Raw genomic sequence first — 23,279 nt, 5'->3', positions numbered from 1 at the left:
ACATTATATTTCCAGATTTCCAATCCATGTATGTATATGTATGCACACATACAAGGTCTCTGGCATCTTTCTATCATTTGCTGCTCGAGATAACCTTTTAACAGGAGGACTGCAATGGTCTGAGGAGGACCTCACTACATTTGAACATATTTCATATAGACAATTTTGTTTGGATACCTACTTGGACATGTGGAGTCCTTATATTAATTTATATTTTTAATTTGAAATAGATGTACTGGGAGTTACTGTAACCTTAATGTGAGTTGATGGTTTTATTATTATATTTCTTTATCATATCTTACTTTTTAATTATCATGTCTAACTTTTTAAATAGTCATTTTAAATATTTTTTTAAATTTGCGGATAAAAAGTTGATTAAGAAAAAATACTAGATGAAGACCTTGAAATGATAATTCATTTGTTCACAGCAGCCAGAATGGTAATCTTCCAATAGCTGCTTCTATTGATGTTTAGCTTTCTAAAATTTGGAAGACAGTTACCATGATTAAATTAACAAATTTGATCAGAGGAAGAGAAGGTAGGCAGAAAAATAACAAGTTTGCAGGAGAATGAACTCCATTTATTCTCTCTTGGAATTATAATGTGAAGGTCTTAATCTCAGGGTCGTGGGTTCGAGCACCACATTCGGCAAAAAAGAGATTCCTGCTTTTCAGGTGGTTGGACTAGATGACCCTCATGGTTCCTTCCAACTCTAAAATTCTATAATTTGATTCAGTCAATGCATATCCATTATTGGGAGCATATAGCATAATTTGTAAACTATAATTTATCATTCTAAACTTAATTGTATAATGATTATTACCACAGGTGCCTTCATTCTATACCAATTCTACAAGAAAAGAAAAACTTGATATATAAAAGCCTGGCTCTTTGAACTGTAATTATTCTATATATGTACTTGAAAAATAATTTTAAATATAAAGAGGAATGTTAAAAGAAAGAAAGAGGCCAGTTTGACTGATATTCTATCCATTCATTATGTCACTAATTCACACTTTAAAATTTAATAAAGAGAGCCAGTGTGGTGGTTAAGTGTCAGACTAGGACCTGGGAGACCAGGGTTTGGACCCCATTTGGCCATGAAGCTCACTGGGTGACCTTGGGCCAATCACTGCCTCTCAGCCTAACCTACCCTGCAGGGTTCTTATAGGGATTAAATGAGGAAGAGGAGCAGGAGCACTACGTACACCACTTTGAGCTCCTTGGAGAAGAAGGTACGGTATAAATGCAATAAATAAATAATAAATAAATTTCTACGGGTTGCAGAACATTTTCCACCCCCTGCCACTGACTGACTGAGCTTCGAAGTCCCAGCTACCTGACGGTTTGGTCGGCGATCCAGCCTGCATCACACTGCTCGTAACCACTGAGATAGGCAGCATACAACTGCTCCGGCGTGGCGATCTCAGCTTCTATTCTGGTACAGGCCTCCTGGGCCTTGGCAAAGGTGTAAGCATAGCGGGCAGAGCCTTCCCGGTAAAGGAACACAACTCCTAGAAGATGGGAGAAGACATCATACATTTAGAGCAAACTGAAAGTGCATAGCTTTTCTCCAATAATCCTGGGAACTGCAGTTTGCTAAGGGTGCTGGGAATTGGAGCTCTGTGGAGGGTAAGCTACAGTCCTAGGATTCGTTGGATGAAGCCAAGGCTGTCAAAGTGTTATAAATGGGCTTATATGCATGGTGTTGAATCAGCTTGTGTGCATCCAAAGGGGGGCCTTTAATCAATCCAATTCTGCTGGGTGTTTTGCCAGTAATGAAGATCTAGCTTTATAAATGATTAGATAAGTTCATGAAGAGTGGTCCGTCAGTGGCTGTTAGTGATCATAAAGGTTTAGTGGAATCTCCATATTCAGGGCAGTATGTATTTGAATACATAAGAAGATCAGGTATAGGATCTGGTCCAGCATTCTGTTCTCACAGTGGCCAACCAGATGCCTGTGGGAGGCAGACCATAACCATTGTTGCTAGCAGCCATCGATAGCCTGCTCCTCCATGAATTTGTCTAATCTTTTTAAGTCATCTGAATCAGTGGCCATCATTGCATCCTGTGAGAATGATTTCTGTAGTTTAACTATGTGCTGCATGAAGAAGTACTTTCTTTTCTAGGTCCTGAATCTTTCAACATTCAGTTTCATTGGGTGTTGACGAGTTTTAGTGTTATGGCAGAGGGAGAAAAACCTTTCTCTATCCACTTTCCCCATACTATGCATAATTTTATAAACTTCTATCATGTTGCTTCTTACTCACTACTTGTTAGGGGGGGCAGAGCCGACGAGATTGGTCAGATAGTTAAGTATTTCTATTTCTATTATTTTACTTGATGGGGTTGGGGAGGCAGCTGCCCCCCTGCACCCCCTTGGTTACGCCCATGGCTATTCTCAGCCTTCATGGTCAGAGGCAGTTGCTAGGAATCCCAAGTGGGGGAGAGTGCTGGGTGGACAGGGGGACTGATGTTTTTCAGTTCTGAATGCAACATGGCTTTATTTTTTGTGTTACTCCTGAAACTGAATAAAACTGAGGGCTCATCTAGACTTCTGCTTCTCCTGCCGCTTCCCTCTGTGAAAATGTGGTTTTATTGCTGAAATAAGTAAACGCCAATTGGGTTTTCTGCAGACTGACGTTTTCTTCAATTCAGTGCTAAAGTGCAGGTTTTTCCAATGAAAGCAACAGAACCAGTAGAAAAACAACCAGACTCATGCCTAGAAAACACAAAACAAGCCACACAGACCTGTGCTTTCTGGCACAGGACAATCAAAAGTGTGGCTGAGTCCTTATATTCCCCTCAAACTCCGCAATTAGAATGGGTGTTTCTTGAGATCAGGCCTAGCACTGTGGGACTTGAATCTGCAATAAACACAGCAAGCCCTTTCAGCAAGACACTCTGCCAGAGCGCAACGTTACCTTTGACCTTCACCTGCAGCAGGTCATGCCCATCCTCGATCCCATGCTGGACATCGCAGCGGTACACCCCAGAGTCGTTGGACCGCAGTTCGCTCAGGACCAAGGTGGCATCTGTTGGTGAGTCTGGATAAAAGGGCAGGGAGACTCTGTCGCGGTAGGCTTCGCTCACCTTCACCTTCAGGCCCCGAGCAACCAGGATCTCTGCTTCTCTGCCCTCTGTGATGAAGGTCCATTTCACACGGGGTGCCCCTTGGACAGCCCGGCGGCCTGCAGTCCCGGAAGTGGGCAGTGGATGCAAGTAGGTAACGTGGCAGGGGATGGTGAGGCTGCCGGAAAGAACAGCTCGGACTGGTGGGTATTTGGCAATGGAGACCCGCAGAGCTTTGAGGTCATCTGGAAGGGAGAAGCAGAGAAAGTGCATGTAACATGAAAAGTTCAGATTTGGCACAGGGCAGATTTAGGAATAATAGTCCATGGCCTCAGTCATTTTATACACCCCTGTAACAAACTACAGTTCCCATGATTCTTTGGGAGAAGCCAGGAGTGTTTAAAGTGGTGTGATACTGCTTTAAATGTTCAATCAGAGGGGGCCTTAGAAAGTCTTGTCAATCTACTGGAAATCTCCCGGAGATTTACCAATAGATCCAGTTCTGCCTGCTGCTGTAGACTAGCCCCAAGTTCCCAGTTACCTGTGCTTTCCCTGGAGAAGCTGAATGCATTCATGAAAACAGCCTGGGCAAAGGTAGAGAATACCAGCAGGATATACGCCATTATGATTTCTGTTAGGGAGAGGGGGAAATATAAAAAGTATTAGAAAGGTAGGCAGAAGAAAATCTAAGACAAATGCTAGCTCCAGCATTCTTCCAAATACCTGAAAGAAATAAAAATTAAGAAATGTCTTTGTTGGGCTGTTTTTCCATAGAAGATTTTTATTTTATTTTAAAGAAATATTTAATCCTAAAGAAGTGGAGGATAAACTTTGTTAGTTTAACACAAAAAGGCCATTTGTCCTAACAGAATACAGCATTTATTATTTTATTTATTCATTGTATTTATATCCTACTTTTTTGTAAAAGTAGCTGAAGCATACATTATCACCCCCTCCCCTTATTTAATGCCCTGTGAGACAGGTTAGGCTTTGAGGCACTCAAAGATCACCCAGTGAGCTTCATGGACAAGTGAGGATTTGAACCCTGGTCTCCCAGGTCCTAGCCCAACACTTTGTTATACCTGATCACTGTCCTGGAGTTCCCTAGGTGGAGGGATTGACTGTTAAACCTCTTTATTGTGAGGGGAATAGTGGGGCTCCTAACAAATTTAAGCAACCTTAACAAACTGCAGCTCCTGTAATAGCACATAGGAAGCTACCTTACACTGATAAAAGGCCCATGGTTCCATCTTGCTCAGTATTGTCATGTTCTCCAGGGTTTCAGGCAGGGACCCTGTTCCAGCTCCACCTGGGATTGAACCTGGGACTTTCTGCATGCAAGATAGGTGCTCTATCAATAAGCTACAGCCATAACCAGAATTATTTGTGGGGAGCCATGACTGTTTAAAGTGGCAAGATAAAGCTTTAAATGTATGGTGCAAATGTGGCCTTAAAATACCCATTCCCCAGCAATATGAGTCTAAATGTAGTCCAAAACTTTGGGAGGGCACCAGGTTGGCAAAAGCTGCTCTTTGGCATCACATAGTGCCCAATAAGTGGAACCAACATCCTTGGAGCTGTAGCCAAGCTTTCCATTGGCACAGAGCAGTGGCTGCCAATAGGTAATTGAAGTTGCACTTGCAAATCAACTGCTATCAGTGAAAATGTCAGCCAGCAAAAGACATTTCGCTGGCACATTCTCCACCCCCACCATTGTCTAGGCCAGATTCTTCTGAAGGGCAGACTCTTCTTTACAAGTATCATGACCTTTCGTCAGTACTGTCTGAAGTGTTTCTGCATGACGGGCCTTGTTTCACTCGCTTCATTGAACAGTATCTCCTATAATTTATTTCTAAGCGGCCTTGGCACAGCTCGTAGCATCACCCGCTTTGGCATTTTCGCAAAGACTGTTTCATCCCAAAGTCACAGAAGACAGACGGTCTGAGGCAGGCCAATTTGGGGTGAGGCTTCCGATTTAGGTTCTGGATGTTTTTAGCTCAGCCCAGGGCCCAATTTCACTTAAATCAGCCAACTTGGTGCCCTCCAGATGTTGCTGGACCACAACTCCCATCTTCCTCAGCCAGCTTAGCCAATGGTCAGGAATTATGGGAATTCGAGTCCAACAAAATATGGCCTAGACAACTAGTCTATTTATTATTTATTTTTAATACAAGTACTTGTATAAATTGCATCTGGAAAGTAGCATCGTAGAGGAGGCCTCCATTTCTCTGTGTGAAAGGGAACAGGAAAGGCCCCTTCTCACAAAGCCAAATTGCTGCAACAAACTCATAGATCATTAAGAACAAAGTATGCTTTTTTCCTTGATAACATTTATTTCTCATAGACAAATTGATTCCAGATCTAAATCAATTGATTAAGTGGTCAAAAGTTCATATGATTAATTCACCGAGGCTGCAACCCAACCTCATTTTCCCAAGCACATGTTCCACCGAATTCAATGGAACTTACTTTGAGTAAACATAGAGCACATTCACACATTCATACATTTAAATCACCATGAAGCAGTCATGGCTTCATCCAAAGGATTCTGGGAGCTGTAGCTTTTTAAGGGGGCTGAGAGTTGTTAGGAGACCTCAATTTCCCTCCCAGAGCTACAATTCCCCATGTGCATTAACAATCAATCACCTTTCACAGGAAACTCTGGAAATTGTAGTTCTGTGAGAGGAATAGGGTCTCTTAACAACTCTCAGCACCCTTAACAGACTGCAGCTCCCAGAATCCTTTGAATGAAGTCATGACTGCTTCGTGCTGATTTAAATGTATGATGTGAATTTGGCCTAAGAGTCAACTGCTACCCCAATTAGCTTCTGCACATGCAATGGCCACCATATTGTTGTACGCAGCAAAATGGCCCCACATTGGGGGCTCTGAGGAGAAGGTTAAAACGCTACAACTTCAGGTCAACACCCTGAGAACTAGACATCCTCTGCAGAGCTCAGCAAAGCAAATTTCAGCTGGAAATTCTGAGGAAGCCCCTAAATTAAGAGAGTGGCCAACTTTTATGCTCTGTGGTTCCTGAGAGCTTTTTAATCATACGTCTCTTTAGCAAAGCTGCACTGGCTCCGTTTGGGCTGCCACCACCGCCACCCAGGCCCACAGTGTGAGAGAAAAACGAGGTCTCCTTCCCTCCGATTAGTCACAGGGACGAGGCCTTTTAAGATTCCATTCAGGCCCCATGTCCTTCCATCATTCCCTGTTTGAATGTCGGAGACTGGCCAAAGATTCTTTTCTTCCCTTCTGCCTTGTTAAAGAGTTATTATTTGGAAGGAGAAAAAGAAAGGGGGGAAAAGGCTATGGCAAGGGTGGTCTTTTTGTGCCAGGGGCATTCAGAAAAGAATGCCCTCACCAGTCTCTTTTTTCCTCCAGAGAATAAATCTTAGCAGGTTCTCAGGCAGTTAATGTTGTACTCCCCGCCATGTTTGACTTTGTGGCGCTGTGTTTTCCTGTGCTATTTCTTTTTCTCTCCCTGAATCCCATGGTGGAAATGAAGTACAAATAGGGAAGGTTATCTGACAACAGCACAGGCAGAATCATCCCACAGGAACCAGGGTGTATGAGGCAAGAGCTGTATCTAGGGCTGGCCTGAAACATTTTGCCGCCTGAGGTGAATGACAATATGGCACCTTCCCTCCCATTCCATGTACGACAGCCTGCCAGTTGAATCTTAATTGGGTGCTAGCTCCTGGGCAGCATCCTCCATGGCACCTGAGGGGAGCAGGCTAGCTTAAGGGGCATTGGGTAGGCCATGGGGCACACACACAGCTTCCTCCACTTCCTGCAGCCTCAGCATTTGCCGCCTGAGGCAGCAGCCTCATTCTGCCCCACGATAGCCATGTATCTTAACTTGTGCTTTCTGTGAGTGCTCCCATTTAGGCAGGAGCTTATTATGGAGTTGGTGCTGCTCATGTACACAAGTTTTTTGCAACACCTGTACAACACTGGCATCATCAAAATGCAGGGTCGTGTTCTGTTCTTTCTTTCCTTGTACATTTGCTGCAAAAAAATATTAATAGAGAAAAATAACCTGGGATTGGAGGGTTGTCATATGTGTGGCAATTTGGAAGTCTCATCCTTACCTCTGTTCGCTCCCCACCTGAGCTGAGCATAACATACGTCATTTTGGGTTTTTCCAGCGGCCCAAATGATAGAAGTGGCCTATTTCAGTTGCTGTTTGTAAAAGGCACCTCCCAGTTTCATCAAACTATATTCTAAAGAGTACATGTGAGGGATTACCTCAGAGATTGTAATCACATTGGGCTTTTACCATGATCATGATGATGATGATAAGAATAAGAGTAATACAAAGGATTTGTGCAAGACCTCTTTTTATCTCTTGTGCAAGCCTTAGACAGATACATTTTACTCTGGTGCAAGACCTAAATTTTTATTAAAAACTAATGGAAATATATGACTAGGCCTCAAATATCTAACAGACGACCTTCTCTAGTGTCATGATGAGAGAGCGAGAAAAACTTTTCAACATCTGCTTTCTAAATGTCATGCATTATTGTATAAGCTTCTGTCATGTCATCTCTAACTCACCTTTTCTCTACACTAAGAAGATTCTCATATATATATATATATATATATATATATATATATATATACACACACACACACACACACACACACACACACACACACGGTATATATCAAATGAGAATTCCTAGTGCTTTGAGGAGAAGAAGAAAAAGAGACGAATTAATTTCAGAATCTCCGGGAGAAAACTCCAGAAACTGAAGAGAAAATCAGATGATGACATTTTGGGAGGCAGCCCTTTTAAAAACTTGGATGAAATTTGGCCTGACTGAAGCTTTCTCTCCCACATTAGCTGTAATTAAGTTGCCCACAGACTGAGTTTGCAAGATTAAAGCCAGCCCACTCAATTGCAAGCTACTTAATTATCACTCTGATCCATTCTCTGGATTCTCAGCAGATCTAGGAACAAATTTCTCAGGGGTGGAGAGATTTAAAGCAGCTTCAGTGAAAGAGGTAAATTTTCATTTTGTGGGGTGGGATGGGATCTTCAACTAGTGGCCCAGATGAGCAGAGAGTAGCTCCAAGTGAGCCTGAGGAACTTCAGCTTCCCTGCTCCGGTTTTCAAAAACTTCATTTAAGAAGCTTTTATTCAGAGCCACAAGAAAGCATTGTTACCACTCATATTAGTACTGTGTGGCTCTATGGTTATCCTAAGCCAGGAGTTGAGAATCTTTTTCAGCCTGAGAGCCACATTCCCTTCTAGACAGCCTTCTGGGGGCCACATGCCCGTAAACAGCAAGCCTACCCCAAATAATTTTTGGAAGTGTAGTTGGTTAAGGGTCCTGAGAGCTCATAAGGAGACCCCCTATACCTTTCACAGAGCTAAAATTCCCAGAATTCTCTAGGAAAAGGGACTGACTGTTAAACCATTGTGTACCTATAGTTTCAGTGGCACACCACAGTCCTGCCAGCTCCATCAGCTGATCAGTTCTGAATTCATACTCATGAAACAGTTATTGGTCTATGGCTTGAGCTTCCTTTTAGCTGACCAGGAGAAGACACAATCTCTTTGCACAAAATTCTCATTTTTACCCAAGATAGGTTTAAATCAAGTATCCCCACTTTCATCCTTTATCCGCACACCCTTTCTCTACACAACAGCCCTATAAGGAAGGCCAAGCAGAGAGTAATAGTCCCCATGTGCATTATACATTTCAAGCAGTACCATACCACTTTAAATAGCTCCCAAAGAATCCTGGGAGCTGTAGTTTGTTAATGGTTCTGTTAGGACACCTCTCTTCCCTTCACAGAGCTACAGTTTCCAGAGTTCCCTGGGAAGAGGGATTGATTGTTAAACAACTCCGGAAACTATCTGCGTGAGGGGGAATAGGAGCCTCCTAACAACTCTCAGCACCCTAAACAAACCACAGCTCCCAGAATACTTTGAGGCGAGCCGTGACTGTTTAAAGCGGCATCCTGGTGCTTTAAATGTATGGTGCAAATGCAGGCTTAGCTTAGCTTACAAAGGTGCCCTGTGGCCATACAGAGAAAGAGAGGAGGCCGTCAGTCCGTGTTAAGGCTCACAGAAGTAGCGTTCTGCAGCTGCAGAATGAGTCAGCAGCCTTGTGTCCAAGCCCTGGCAAATGTCCAAGAAGAAGCATCACCCACACAAGCTATGATGATGGAAAGCCCTCACCTCCCTGAGGGAGCATTCCCTGCCCTGCCACTCATGCAGCAGGGGCCGAATCACAGGTGCACTCAGGCATCTTTCCAACTATTTCAGAGGTGAATGCAGGAGCATGCTTCGAATATTTTCACCTGCACACTTAAAGAACACTATCTGAGCCCCCACCCCCTGTGTTCGTATATTTTATCTGCAGAAAGAGAACTCACTAGTTGTTGATGCTGTCATGTGTACGATTCCACAAAGTACACAAAGATTCTGCAGAGTTTTATATGCTGATATGGAAATCAGAGATATGGGACGAGGCAAAAATGACCTGAAGGAGCATAGGGCCATATGTTTAAAGCACTACAATATCACTTTAAGCTTCTCCCAAAGATGTCTGGGAGCTGTAGTTTATTGCGGGCACTGAGAGTTGTTAGGAGAGTCCCTATTCCACTCAGAGCACTACAATTCCCAGAGTTCCCTGTGAAGAAGGATTGTTAAACTACTTTGGAAACAATAGCTCTGGGAGTGGAATAAGGGCCTCCTAACAACTCTCAGCATCTTAGCAGACTACACTTCCCAGAATTCTTTGGGGAAAAACATGACTGTTCAAAGTAGCATCATAGTTATTTAAACATGTGGTGTGGATGTGGCCAAAAATGAACACCGTTCATCCTCAGAGCTTTGCACAACATCCTCAGAACTTAGCCTCCCCTCACCCCCTGCAAAAAAAACTAACAGAATTCTAGGCTGCGTCAAGAGAAGTCTAGTGTTCAGATCAAGGGAAGTAACAGTACCATCTTTTCTGCCTTGGTCAGACCCTATGTGGACTCCTATTTCCAGTTCTGGGCACCACAGTTTAAGAAGAATATTGGCAAGTTGCAAGGTGTGCAGAGGAGGACAAGCAAGATGATCAAGGAAGGGTCTGGAAACAAAGCCTTATGAGGAACAGTTGAGGGACTCAGAGATATTTAGGCTGGAGAAGAGAAGACTGAGGTGATAATGATAGCCATCTTCAAATATCTGAACAGCTGTCTCGTGGAAGACAGAAAAAGCTTGTTTCTGGCTGTTCCAGAGGGAAGGACCCAAAGCAATGCATTCAAATAACAAGAAAGAAGATTGCAACTGAAAAATAGGAAGAACTCCCTCTGTTTGACAGCGGAAGAGACTACCCTGGAAGGTTGTGGACTCTCTCCTTCATTGGAGATTTTTAAACAGAGGTTGGATGGATTCCTTATTTGTGACTCCTGCTTTGCAGTAGGTTGGACTAGATGTCTTTTGGGGTCCCAACTCTACAATTCTATGATGGATACGTATCCTCATAGTACATATCAGCAACTTTCTACACCACTGCTGATTCCACTTTGGAAAGCAGACCAAGTAATAAAAAACTCCAGGAAGAAGTTCAGATGGCAAGGCTTTGGGTGGCATTCTTGGCTGTACCCTGGGCTTTTCTTTACAACTGACCTGCTTAAACATTTCTATCAAGTGGTCTAACTAATCGGAATGAAAAGACTTCCCATCATCACAGCTGCAGTTCTCTCTCACACACACATGACTCCAGAAGTTGGCAGGTTGGAAAATATCAACAGGGGAGGAGGGAGCTGCCTTGTGGAATCAAAAGCGGATGGAGGGTGTTGCCTCGTGAACACACAAACACACCAATGTACCCACTTAGTTTTCAGCGCTCAAGCTTGACAACAAAGCAGCTGAACCTATAAATCTTTGACTTTGGCAAGGGGCAGAGAGAATGTTCCTGGGCCGGCTCTAAGGAACCACGGGGTGGTTGGTATTGAGAGAGGGAGATAAGCCCCCAAATGCCCAGGAAATGTTATAGCAGCAGGAAAGAGAAATTGGCAGCAGCCTAAAAGGGCGGATGTGGGCCATCTCTTTGTGTCTGCAGGCAGAAGACGGGCATGTGGTTTTTTGGACTGCATCCTGGCAAAAGAGGAAGGTTCCAGATGCTGGACAGAAGGTGCTTCTAGCTGCTCTGAAGCCACTTTTCTGTCTCTTCTCTGTCTGTCTCTCTCTCTCCTCCCCCCTTGCCTCCGGCCACCTTGCTCCTGTTGTGAATCACTGCCCTGTCACACACAAACCTCCTGCCCTTCTTCCTGCTTATGAAGGCCAAACCCGCCCCCCAACCTGGTTGCCTCTAGATCAGGAGGTCTCAGAGTGGGGTCTGTGGGCCATCACTGGTGTGCAAGCTTCATTCAGGCAGCTCTCAGTCTTCCGTCGATTTCTGAGAAAGTCCTTTTAAAAACAAAAAACAAACAAACCATTTTAATATTTTGTTGGAAGCCGCCCAGAGTGGCTGGGGTAACCCAGCCAGATGTGTGGGGTATAAATAATAAATTATTATAATTATATATTTTTCTTACGGAAAACTTATCTTTAGAAAAAGGAATTAACATCAGAGAAAGTCCTTCTTCACACAGCGCATAATTAAACTATGTAACTCACTCCCACATGAGCTAGTATGGCTTTAAAAGAGGATAGGACAAATTTATGACGGGGAAGGCTATGGATGGCTACTAGTCACTGTCTGTGCTCTGCCTTCACGGTCAAAGACAGTAATGCTTCTGAATGTCAGTGGCTGGAAGCCATAGGAGGAGAGAGGGCTCTTGTGCTCGGATCCTGCTTACAGCTTTCCCATGGGGGCATCTGACAGGCCACAGAGAGAACAGGATGCTGGCCTAGATGTGCCATTGGCCTGATCCAGCAAGCTCTTATGCGACTGAAGAGGGAAGGTGGACCATCCATCAAAATTAACTATTCATAGTGATTTTAATTATATTTGTATCACTTCTTTTATTTCTTGTATTGTATTTTATTGTCTTACAATCTGAATTCTGTGCAATGCAAATTGTAGCACCATCTGTAAGAAATAAATTAAACAATAGAAACACAATTAAAAATCATAAAGTATCTAGCACAGCACATTGACAATTGCTACAGCACATGGGAGAATCTGAGAGGTCTGCCAAGAAACCCTCAGCCTTTTTCAAGTGGTCCATGGGAGGGAAGGTTGGGGAGCCTCTGCTCTAGAGGTTGTCTGGACTCCATCTGCCCCTTCAGTTTGGCCAGTGGTCAGAGCTGATGAGTCAAAAACATCTGGAAGGCACCAGGCTGGCAAAGGCAGTATTAAGCAAATAATACATTCCCGGGGCTGGAGGGAACTCATTCACACAGCCTTCCTGCAATAGATATAGACAGGTCTAGACTGATGACCAAGCAAATCTGGGCAGTTGCCCAGGGTCTTTTGAAGCCTCCGGGGAAGCCAACCAGGACCAGAGGCCTCAACAACCTGCTGGCACAGCCACACACTTCCCTGAGAACAGCTAAATTGCCCCAGTCTACCCACATGGCAGAATAAATGGCAATGGGTTGTGAGCTTGGGTGCTACCTCTTGAAGGAACCACACAGCTGAAAAACAGAAGAGAAGGCCTGACACTCGTTTTCTGCGTGCAAAGAGGTATTCGAGCGTGTAGCGAGACATTCAAAAGAAAAGACTTGTGTGCACAGTGCAACTTATGGAACTCATGGCCACTGGATGGCCAATCATGGCCACTAACTTGGATGCCTTTAGATAGAGGTTAGACAAACAGAGAAGGAGAAGTCTATCAGTGACTATTTTGCATGATAAGCAAACAAAACCTCCCTGTCTGAAGGCATTCAACTTCTGAATAACAGGTGCTGAGAACAGATAAAAGGCGTTTTCACTCCTTGATTGTGGTTTACTTTTGCTGGAAAAATACATTGGCCTTCCCCAAGTTGGTGACCTCTAGATGTTTTGAATGACAGGGGGAAAGGGCTATTAAACCCAAAGCTGTGTGAATGCACTTCTGCATGATAAATAAACAGAACCTCCATACAGATGCCAGGGACTGAGCCTGGGACATTCTGCATGCAAAGCAGGTATTCTACTACTCAGCTTACTCAAAATAAATCAAGGTTCTGGTCCACATGGTTCTGGGTAAATTGCTGATTCAAACTGGAAGCGGCTTTCTACTGAGTCATACCGTTGTTCCACGTAGACCAGAACTGACTACTAATAAAACATTACAGCCTTGGCAAACGTTAATAGGAGACTATATATTTGAGAAGACAACTGTAGTCAGACCACAAGACCATCTAGCCCAGTATTGTCAGCACTGACTGGCAGCGGCTGTTCAGGATTTGAGGCAGGATACATTCCAAACACAACCTAGAGATGCTAGGAAATGAAAGCGGCAAAGCGCATCATCTGCCCTGAGCTCTAAGGCCATCTCTAGGCCATTTATAAATGCCTTGCTCTTGTCCTGCCTTTGTGTCTCTCCTCAGGGACACATCCTGCCTCCTCCTGCAGCTGTTTCTGCCTTTGCAGTATCACCAAATGCAAGTCCCAAAGGACTTATATGACGTGCAGACAGTTCAGAGGGGGCTTTGGACTCCTCTCCTCCAGAACCTCCTGCTGCACCAGCTTAACCTGAAAATCAAGGCATTTCAATCCACAAGGCACCCAGCTTTAGAGATTGCACCAAACAGTGCTCAAATACTTTCAAAGCCATCTTCACAGCCTTAAGGACTGGGAACTTGGACTATTTCTTTTTCAGTTGGAATTGAGCTCCGATATTTCAACTGTCTAGGGGCCTCCACACAGGGTTTAATCCAGCACTGTTCCCAACCCCCACCCAGAGGATTTGTTTGGCTTGTTCCAAAACTTCTGAGGCTTGAAATGTCCCAGCGATGGAAGAGGAAGAGAGTCTGGCCAAAAGCTGGCTCCCTGAAGGCTGGTTGGTGTGAAAAGCAAACGCTTTGTTAAATTGCGCTCTGTCCCCTGAATGCCAATTTCCATGCCACCAGCTGGCATCTCAAAATGGGCACCCTCTCCCCTGCCCCTCCTTTGCCGCTAGGAGTAACTTCCTCAAAAACTTACTGGGGCTTTTCTAGTTTAGAGAGCAGGCAAGTAGGAGGTAACGTTATACTTTTATAAAATCATGCATGGTGTAGAGAAAGTGGATGGAGAAACATTATTCTCCCGCTCTCATAACACTAGAACTCGCGGGCATCCAATGAAGCCGAATGCTGGAAGATTCAGGACACAGAAAAGAAAGTCCTTCATGCAGCACATAGTTAAACTATGGAACTCCCTCCCACTGGAGGCAGGGATGGCCACCATGTTGGATGACTTTAAAGGACAGGATAAATTCACAGAGAAGACTATCCATGGCTTTGAGCCATAGTGGCTCTGCTCTGCCTCCATGGTTGGAGGCAGTAAATGCTTTTGAACACCAGTTGCTGGAAACCAGAGGAGGGGAGAGGGCTTTTGTGCTCGGATCCTGCTTGGAGGGTTCCCACAGGCATCTGGTTGGCCAATATGAGAACAGGATGCTGGATTAGTTGGGCCCTCGGCTTGATCCAGCAGGGCTCTTCTTAGAGGAAGGGAAACGCCGTATACTGTGTCTGTCCAGTGGCCCATCCAGCTCAGTATTGCCAACACTGACTGGCAGCAGCTCTGCAATATTTCAGGCAGGAGTCCTTCCCAGACTGCAACCTTCAGCCACTGAGTTATGGCTCTTCCCCAGAGAGCCACTCAGCCAGAGAGAGAGAGAGAGAGAGAGAGCCTGACCCATCCAGTGCCAATGAGGAGGGCTGCCAACTGATCAGGAAATAATGGATCAGATTTTCCCTTTGATATGCAGGGATTGGCACAGAAGCTCTGTCGCCTCCTTTTAGTGTCTGCACATGCTGCTAATGTGAAAAGCACAGCAAAACCCGGCAACATGGATACACCCAACACATCAGAGAGGTAGAGGTCAGCAGCTAGCGGACCCTGGAAAACTGATGCCCCACCCTACAGGTGACAATTCAACAGCAACAGAAGGATGTAGAAGGGCCTGATACGCTGAACCTACAGAGTGCATTTCCTTCTCAGGGTCTTCAGGATAAATCTGAGGTCAAGAGGCCAGAAATGAGGCAGGGGGCAGCCCCAGCCATCTCTACCCCCATTCCAGCGCTTTCTTCTCCCATTGGCCCGCTCACTTTCTATGTGGGGAGAGCCAGTGAGAGAGAGGTGGGCACCAGGACAGAATTAGGCATATGGAGCCAGCATGGTGTAGTGGTTAGAGTGTGGACCAGAACCTGGGAGACCAGAGTTCTAGTCTCCACTTGGTCACGAAGCTCACTGACCTACCTTGCAGGGTTCTTGTGAGAATAAAATGGAGTGGGGAGAACTATGTATGCCACATTGAGGTTCTTGGAGGAAAGGTGGGGTATAAATATCATAATAAATGAATAAAACAGTAAATACATTTAAATACATTTCGCTGAATAATTATAAGAATTTGGAATACAGAAACGGGAGGCAAGAGGAAGTCGAGGAAGAAAGGTTAAAGAAATTAGGATATGAAATGGTACCTGTTTTTTGTTCTGTTATTGTTTGTTGTTTGTTTATGTATGTTTTGTTTGTATTAATATAAAAATTGTTTAATAAAAATATTATAAAAAAAATAAAAATAAAATACAGCTTGCATTTCAAGACGGATCTACCATATTCACATTTCTGAAAAAAGATGATAATTATTGATTGATTGATCAATTGAGTGATTGATTGATTGATTGAGTGAGTGAGTGAGTGAGTGATTGACTGATTGATTGATGTACCGCCCTATACCCGGATGTCTTAGGGCAGTTCACAGAATAAAATCTAAATATAAAACCACAAAATACATAATAAAAATAAAAACAACCACCACCACCCAATAACCCCCTGTGAACTGACACTCAGGCATCCTCTGAAGTCCACACTTATCTGAATTTCATGAGAGAGTTTCCCAACCCAGCAGTGTTTACAAAAATTGTGTGCATTAATTTTAAACCACACTTTCCCCTAATACATTTGTGGAAGTCACACACAAAAACGCATTCAGTTCAGAGAAGTTGCCAGCAACGATGCGTGCATTAGTCAAAACTGCATACAAAAATATTTCTATTAGGAAAGATTCAAATGCTGAGGAATTTTCACGAGGACTTTAAAGAAATAGCAACATTTGCAAGTTGCTGCAGAAATGTAAAGAACTGAATTGAAGATTGAAAAATGAGAACCGGAGAAGCGGACAGCTCTTTTCATCCAGAGGGTACAAGAATAAATCTATGTTCTAAAAACGCATTGGGAAATGGAACAGAATTCCTACATTGGAGATGCACAGGAAAGAGTTGGGGGGGGAATAAATGGTGATGCAAGACTCCACCCTCTAGTCCATCAGGCCCCACCTTTGTTCTCCTAGGCTCTGCCCCTCTTGCGAAGGGTGGGGAGGGGGAGACATGGACCACCGTGGCACTCCTTTTCACCCCAGCCTTCCCCCACCTGGTGCCCTCCAGATGTTTTGGACTATAACTGCCATCAGCTGCAGCCCCTGTGGAGCCACATCCCAGCAAGATTCTTCCTGGCACCCCAGAATCAGTATGAAGGTGACGCCCTTTTCCTCCTCTGTTCTGTTCTGCTCGCCACAAAAATGGTCTATTCAAAGGTAGACGGCCCGGCTGCCTCTGGACATGACAGAGGTGCTAAATAAAGTTTTCACAGGGGCGGGGAACGTAGTGTGGACAGCTGTTTCGTGTTCTGCTTTGTGGCCATGTTAACCGCCATCTTTGTTAGTGGTGCCTTATTTCATAGAATCATAAAACTGTAGGATTGGAATGGATCCCAAAGTCCGTTCCTGACTGGTTTCTGACTGGTTTCAATACTTCCAAACAAAATAGATGTTCAAAAAAAGATAAAGAGAGAGGATATGTTCAACAAGGATCAGAATTTGAAAAAGTGATTTTGGGGTCTAACAAAAAATTAATCTCTAAAAGATATAAACTATTGCTAGAATGGGAGACCAAAGACAAACTGATAAAGGAGGCAATGATAAAACAGGCTATTGATATTGGGCATAATGTTGAAATTTCTGAGTGGGAAAAATTATGGAATTTAACAATAAACTTCTCTGCATGTTATCAAATAAGAGAAAATATGCAAAAAAATGCAATATAGATGGTATTTGACACTGGTCAACCTGGCTAAAATGTATAAAAGAGGCTCAAAACTATGCTGGAAATGTCTAGAAGTAGAGGGTACATTTATTCATTTATGATGGAAATGTAAACGGGCAAAGGAATTTGGGGAGATGGTGTACAACAAGCTAAAAAAAATCTTTTAATTCACATTCCCCAATAAACTGGAAGGATTCCTTCTAGGCATACTTGGGAATGAGTTACCAAAGAAAGCCCACAATCTATTTCTTTATGCAACAACAGCTGCAAGGATAGTAAATGTAAGATATTGGGAACAAAGAGAGACCCCCAGGGAAAGAACAATGGCTAAATAAACTAATTGAATATGCAGAGCTTGCCAGCATGACATCTAAAATAAGAAATCAAGATGACAAACAGACAAGGAGTGAGTGGGAGTATCTAGGGGAATATTTACAAAAAATTGACCTCAGATATAAATTCCAAGTAGGGGATACTTTGTGACCAACAGTTGACAACATAAAAGATACGAGAGTGTGAAAAGTAAGGTGAAGGAATTAATGGATATGCAGCTAAACAAGATGTAAAAGGAATTGTCGTGGAATGCTGGGTGGGAAGTCAAAAAGAACTACTGTATAAGAATGGGAAATGGTGTAATTCTAAAACTGAAAACTTTTCTAAAAAAGGAAGGGATCCCAAGGGTCATCTAGCCCAACCCCCTGCAATACAGGAATCACAGCTAAAGAACCCCTGACAGATGGGGAAATCACCCTGGCAATTGAAGATCTGGGAGGGGAATAGGGGTTCCCCTAACAGCTCTCAGGATCCTCAACAAACTACTGCTCCCAGAATTCTTTTGGGGAAGCCATGAGTGTTTAAAGTGGTGTCATAGTGCTTTAAATGGGACATGGGGGGCGCTGTGGTCTAAACCACTGAGCTTCTTGGCCATGGGTAGGCAAACTAAGACCCGGGGGCCAGATATGGCCCAATTACCTTCTAAATCCGGCCCACGGACGGTCCAGGAATCAGCGTGTTTTTACATGAGTAGAATGTGTCCTTTTATTTAAAATGCATCTCTGGGTTATTTGTGGGGCATAGGAATTCATTCATTTTTCCCCCTCCAAAATATAGTCTGGCCCCCCACAAGGTCTGAGGGACAGTGGACTGGCCTCCTGCTGAAAAAGTTTGCTGACCCCTGCTCTTGGGCTTGCCTATCGGAAGGTCGGTGTTTCGAATCCGCATGATGGGGTGAGCTCCCTTTGCTCCGTCCCAGCTTCTGCCAACCTAGCAGTTCAAAAGCATACCGGTGCAAGTAGATGAATAGGTACCACTGCAGCGGGAAGGTAAATGACATTTCATTGAGCTCTGGCTTCTGTCACAGTGTTTCTGTTGTGCCAGAAGCGGTTTAGTCATGCTGGCCACATGACCCGGAAAGCTGACCGTGGACAAACATTGGCTCCCTTGGCGAGATGAGCACCGCATCCCATAGTTGCCTTTGACTGGACTTAACCATCCGAAGGTCCTTTACCTTTATTTAGTGCTTTAAATGTACAGTGTGAACGTGGCATCTGTCATCTGTCACAGGTGACATGCCAATTAAACTGCTTAGTCATCACTAGGTGACCTGCAAGAGTTGACTTATGAGTAAACTCTAGAGCTTAAATCTAATTTTGAGAGGGAGGGGTTAGAAAAAAGTAACTCATGAAGAGACATCACCTTGCCAACAAAGGTCCGTATAGTTCAAGCTATGGTTTTCCCAGTAGTGATGTATGGAAGTGAGAGCTGGACCATAAAGAAGGCTGATCAGCAAAGAATTGATGCTTTTGAATTATGGTGCTGGAGGAGACTCTTGAGAGTCCCATGGACTGCAAGAAGATCAAACCTCTCCATTCTGAAGGAACTCAGCCCTGAGTGCTCACTGGAAGGACAGATCCTGAAGCTGAAGCTCCAATACTTTGGCCACCTCATGAGAAGAGAAGACTCCCTGGAAAAGACCCTGATGTTGGGAAAGATGGAAGGCACAAGGAGAAGGGGAGGACAGAGGACGAGATGGTTGGACAGTGTTCTCAAAGCTACCAACATGAGTTTGACCAAACTGTGGGAGGCAGTGGAAGACAGGAGTGCCTGGCGTGCTCTGGTCCATGGGGTCACGAAGAGTCGGACACGACTAAACGCTAAACAACAACAACAACTCATTAAGTGTGCCATATACAGAAAATAGACCCAAGCGGCTCTGTTGCAAACACATCAGGGACTAAACCCCATTGAACACAGTGGGCTTTGCATCCAAGAATACAGCTGATCTTGGTTCAAACCTCTACCCTGCCAGGAATCTCACAGGGTGACCTTGGGCAATTATCCATCTCACAGTGTAGCCTGCCTCACAGGATTGTTGTGAGCACTCAGCAGATGGACTAAGCACTGAGCTCCTTGTACAAAATGTGGGATAAACGTAAAAATAATAATAATAATAATAGTAAGACTCACTAGCAACATCCTAACTTAATTTTTCCAACATAGACTATTCTGGATTGGGGAGTCCAGGGTGCGGGAGGTGGAATTTGTATTAAAATCTGTTTAGTTTGGCTAGTTTTTGAAATATTAATTTCACATGGTGGCCTTAAAATTCAGGCATAGAAGCTTAATACACAAAGGGCCAAAGTTCAGCTACACTTGGCAACAGAAAATTTAAAAGCCCACCAGTTTTAGTGAGAGAAAATGAAGCACAGGATAGCAATGTAGAACCTCCATGTTAAGAGCAGTATAACTTTGAGTACCCACCAGATGCCTCAGACAAGGACAGGGAAGGACCAACACTTTCCTGCCCTGATTGGGACAGTTTCCAGAAGAAGCTTCTTGCTTGGCACTGCTGGAAACAAGATACTGGGTTGATGAGCCCTCTGCCTGATCCAGCCAGCCAATTAATACCTAGGGGAGCACTCAAACCCTTCCTGTGTTTCAGGCAGGGATTCGGATTTGGAAATGGGGGAGAAAAGAGGACCAATGGAGCCCTGAAAGATAAACTGACTGACTGTAAAGACTTCCACGCTGCTGTTTTAAGGCAGTGCAATAATCCACCCAAATCAAGGTTATGCCCTTCTGGAAAATGAATGATCTGCAAACAAGCCAGAACTGCAGTCACAGAAGTTTGAGGGATTTTTTTTCTTTCACTGCATCAGTTTGTCTCAACGTTGGCAAACCCAGCACCCCACCAACTTCCCCCAACCTTCACTATAAAATTAAGACACACGCTGATTTTTATGCTAAATCCTCCGGTCCTATATTTTGGTTGTGACAAATGTACAATACACAACCTTTAAAATAAAGCTTGTAGAGGGGTTGATTAAAGGGGGAATTGTTTCTGAGATAAGGAACCCCTATGTCATTTGAAAGAGCTTTTCACTGGTGGGGAAGCCCCCTGCCCCACATGCTGCAGCCACCGGCTTTGGGGAAGACCCCCTCCCCAAACCTGCTAATGTTGCATTGGGGAAAACAATCAATTTGCAAATCACTTAATATTATTTTTTAAAAAAATATTACTTTCATTACTCACCAGTTTTACTGGAGAAAGAAAGAAAAAAGAAGGAATCTGTAGTTTGAACTAGAATAAAACAAACGTTGCAAAATGAAATAAATGCCCGGCTTCTTGCCTGCGCTATAGAGGCTCCCGGGGATGGAGGAGAGAGAACTTTTCCTTCCCAGCTCTCGGAGCGAGTGTTGCAGTGGGGCAGCAATGCAGGGCTGGGAACTGCAGCAGCTTATTCCAAAAGAAGAGGAAGGGTGGAAAGGAGCCCGGTGGCAGCCAGGACGAAGGAGCAGTACACACACTCTGTCGCCCTGATGCAGAAGGAAGAGAGGGGAATCCTCCGCTCGCGCCCTCTTCCCCTCCCACTTAAAGGAAAAGGAAGCACGAGGGTGAAGCAGATGCCAGCCCAATTCAGCACCCGCTGTGCCCGCGAGGAGCTCCAAAGACAAGGCTGTGCGTGGGTGTGCGCGCAACCCAATGCACCCTTAAACAGCGAGGCTTATAGCCGTTTAACAGAAATATAATAATAATAATAATAATAATAATAATAATAATAATAATAATAATAATTAATACCCCGCCCATCTGGGACCAATACCCTGTAAAAAGCCAATTTTTAAAATTTCGTTCCTCTGAAGGTGGGTGACTGTCAAGATCCAAACCTACACCTCTGATGCCTCTGATGGGGAGGGCAGGTAGAAGAAGGAAGAGCCCAATCCACCGCCCCAAAAAGCTGTATCACAGGTCTTTCTGGCACACGGTTCTCTTGTGGCGCAATGCTAACCCGAAGGTTGGTGGTTCGAGCCCACCTAGAGACGGCTGTGGGCAGGATTCCTGCATTGCAGGGGGTTAGACTAGATGGCCCCCGGTGTCCTTTTCAACTGCGATTCTATGATATATTTTTTAATGAGCAAACACCGCCGAGACTCAAGCGGCAATCTCTCCTACACGCACGCTTACCTGGAAGTAAGCCAGGCTTGCTTCTGATGAAGCATGCACAGGGATCGGGCTGCACGTTCAACCTTAAGCGGGGGTCTATACACTTTGGGAAGATGTCCGGTTTACAGCTGCGTGGAGATCATCTGAGGGAGCCCCCCCCGCCCACCTGGGATCCCAGTGGGGGCGTGGCTTGGACAGAGCTCCCCCCCCCATGACATTTCTCGCATCCCGCCCGCCAAAGAGTTACGGTTGTTCTTTTATGCACTTGATGTTTGCCTAGCGCAGGCCTGGGAATTTTTTTTGGGGGGGGGGAGAATCCGGCCCTTCAGACTTGTCTGGTCCCCAGAACGCTCCCCCACCAATGGCAACACATCTCATTGTCTCTGCTCCTTGCCCTTCTTGAGCTCTTTCCCCCAGGTTGAAATGTGTTCTTGAACTGAGATAATGCTTCTATAGCTTGCCCAGATGGAGATGTGTGCAGATGATGATGATGATGATGATGATGGTGATTGCAGGGTAGCCTGGAGTACAAAGGTAAGAGTCACATTTGTTGCTCCACCCACTTTGGCCCCTGCTCCGCCCACCATTGTCACGCGGCCCCTGGAAATATGTTGATGAGAGAACATGGCCCTTGAGTTGAAAAAGGTTCCCCACTCCTGGTCTGTTGGGCTGTACTGGGTTCCTTTGGTAGGAAGGGTGGGAAATACATTCATGATGATGATAATGATAATGATAACAACATATTTTCAATTATTGTCTCTTGATCATCACAAGCTGTCACCAAGGTTTGTACTTGGCTTACCACTCATGGTTTGTTTGGAGGAAATGAACCACAGACCTTGGCTCGGACCTAACGCTAAGCTAAACCATGGTTTGCCTTTCAACCATAGTTAAGCTTAACTATGGTTTGAAATCAACGTAGGAATTATGAATACAAAGATTCATTTTGATGCTCTGGTGTCTGTACAGACTGAGATTCATTTTTAGCATTCAGAAGCCCTAAGGAAAGATTAATGGTGGTAACTACTCTGTGTGCGTGTGCGTGTGTGTGTGTGTGTGTGTGTGTGTGTTGGAGGTGGGGTCCTCTCCCTATTGCCAAGAAGCTAACAGTAGCCTAAGAGGCTGCTGCTTTGTCATGTAAATCATCACCTCTCTCTCTCTCACTCACTCATTCCGTGCAGATAGATTTGCTACATTTCACTGCAGTGATTGCAGTAAAGGACCAGTTTTTAAAAACCCTGCCCTAGTCCTCTCTCTGCCCTTTGGTGTCCTCACCAAACTAAAATGGCTTTCTGGAGCAGTTTTAAACATATTTAAGAGGCCAGTGCAGTTCTGAGAATGCCACTGGATGAATACTTAGTGCTAAAAGGAAGTAGAGGGAGCAGGGGGTGGGGTGTGAGAAAAAGGGACCTGAATTCATTTGGCTCTTGCCAAACACAGCCTATTGCAGCAGCAGCCTCCCGTGAGGGATTGGTGCTGCCTAGAATGCTAAGTGGGCTTTTCTCCCCAGCCAGCTGCCCCTCTTCCCAGAACAGCCTCTTCTCATGGTTCAAAGGCTGCAGACCAGAATCCACAA

The 23,279-nt window shown here is 44.5% G+C and overlaps 1 protein-coding gene across 11 annotated transcripts in view; it reads right to left on the bottom strand.

The window, feature by feature from the left end:
- BCAN (brevican) overlaps nucleotides 1-21,815 on the bottom strand; it is a 47,315-nt gene extending 25,500 nt beyond the window's left edge. For 4 of the 11 annotated variants that reach the window (XM_053370077.1, XM_053370078.1, XM_053370079.1 and 1 more), the window contains exons 1-4: nucleotides 7,120-7,213; nucleotides 3,616-3,705; nucleotides 2,927-3,319; nucleotides 1,340-1,514 (exon numbers count right to left, since the gene is read on the bottom strand). In XM_053370077.1, coding sequence (XP_053226052.1) covers nucleotides 1,340-1,514; nucleotides 2,927-3,319; nucleotides 3,616-3,705; nucleotides 7,120-7,213 — 752 coding nt within the window. The other 7 variants (XM_053370081.1, XM_053370080.1, XM_053370087.1 and 4 more) reach the window with 7 other exon arrangements.
- Nucleotides 21,816-23,279: the final 1,464 nt, after the last annotated feature.

This window comes from Podarcis raffonei, chromosome 16 (genome assembly GCF_027172205.1).
Source record: "Podarcis raffonei isolate rPodRaf1 chromosome 16, rPodRaf1.pri, whole genome shotgun sequence".
Taxonomy (NCBI): Eukaryota; Metazoa; Chordata; class Lepidosauria; order Squamata; family Lacertidae; genus Podarcis; species Podarcis raffonei.
This window is presented reverse-complemented; position numbering and strand designations above follow the sequence as displayed.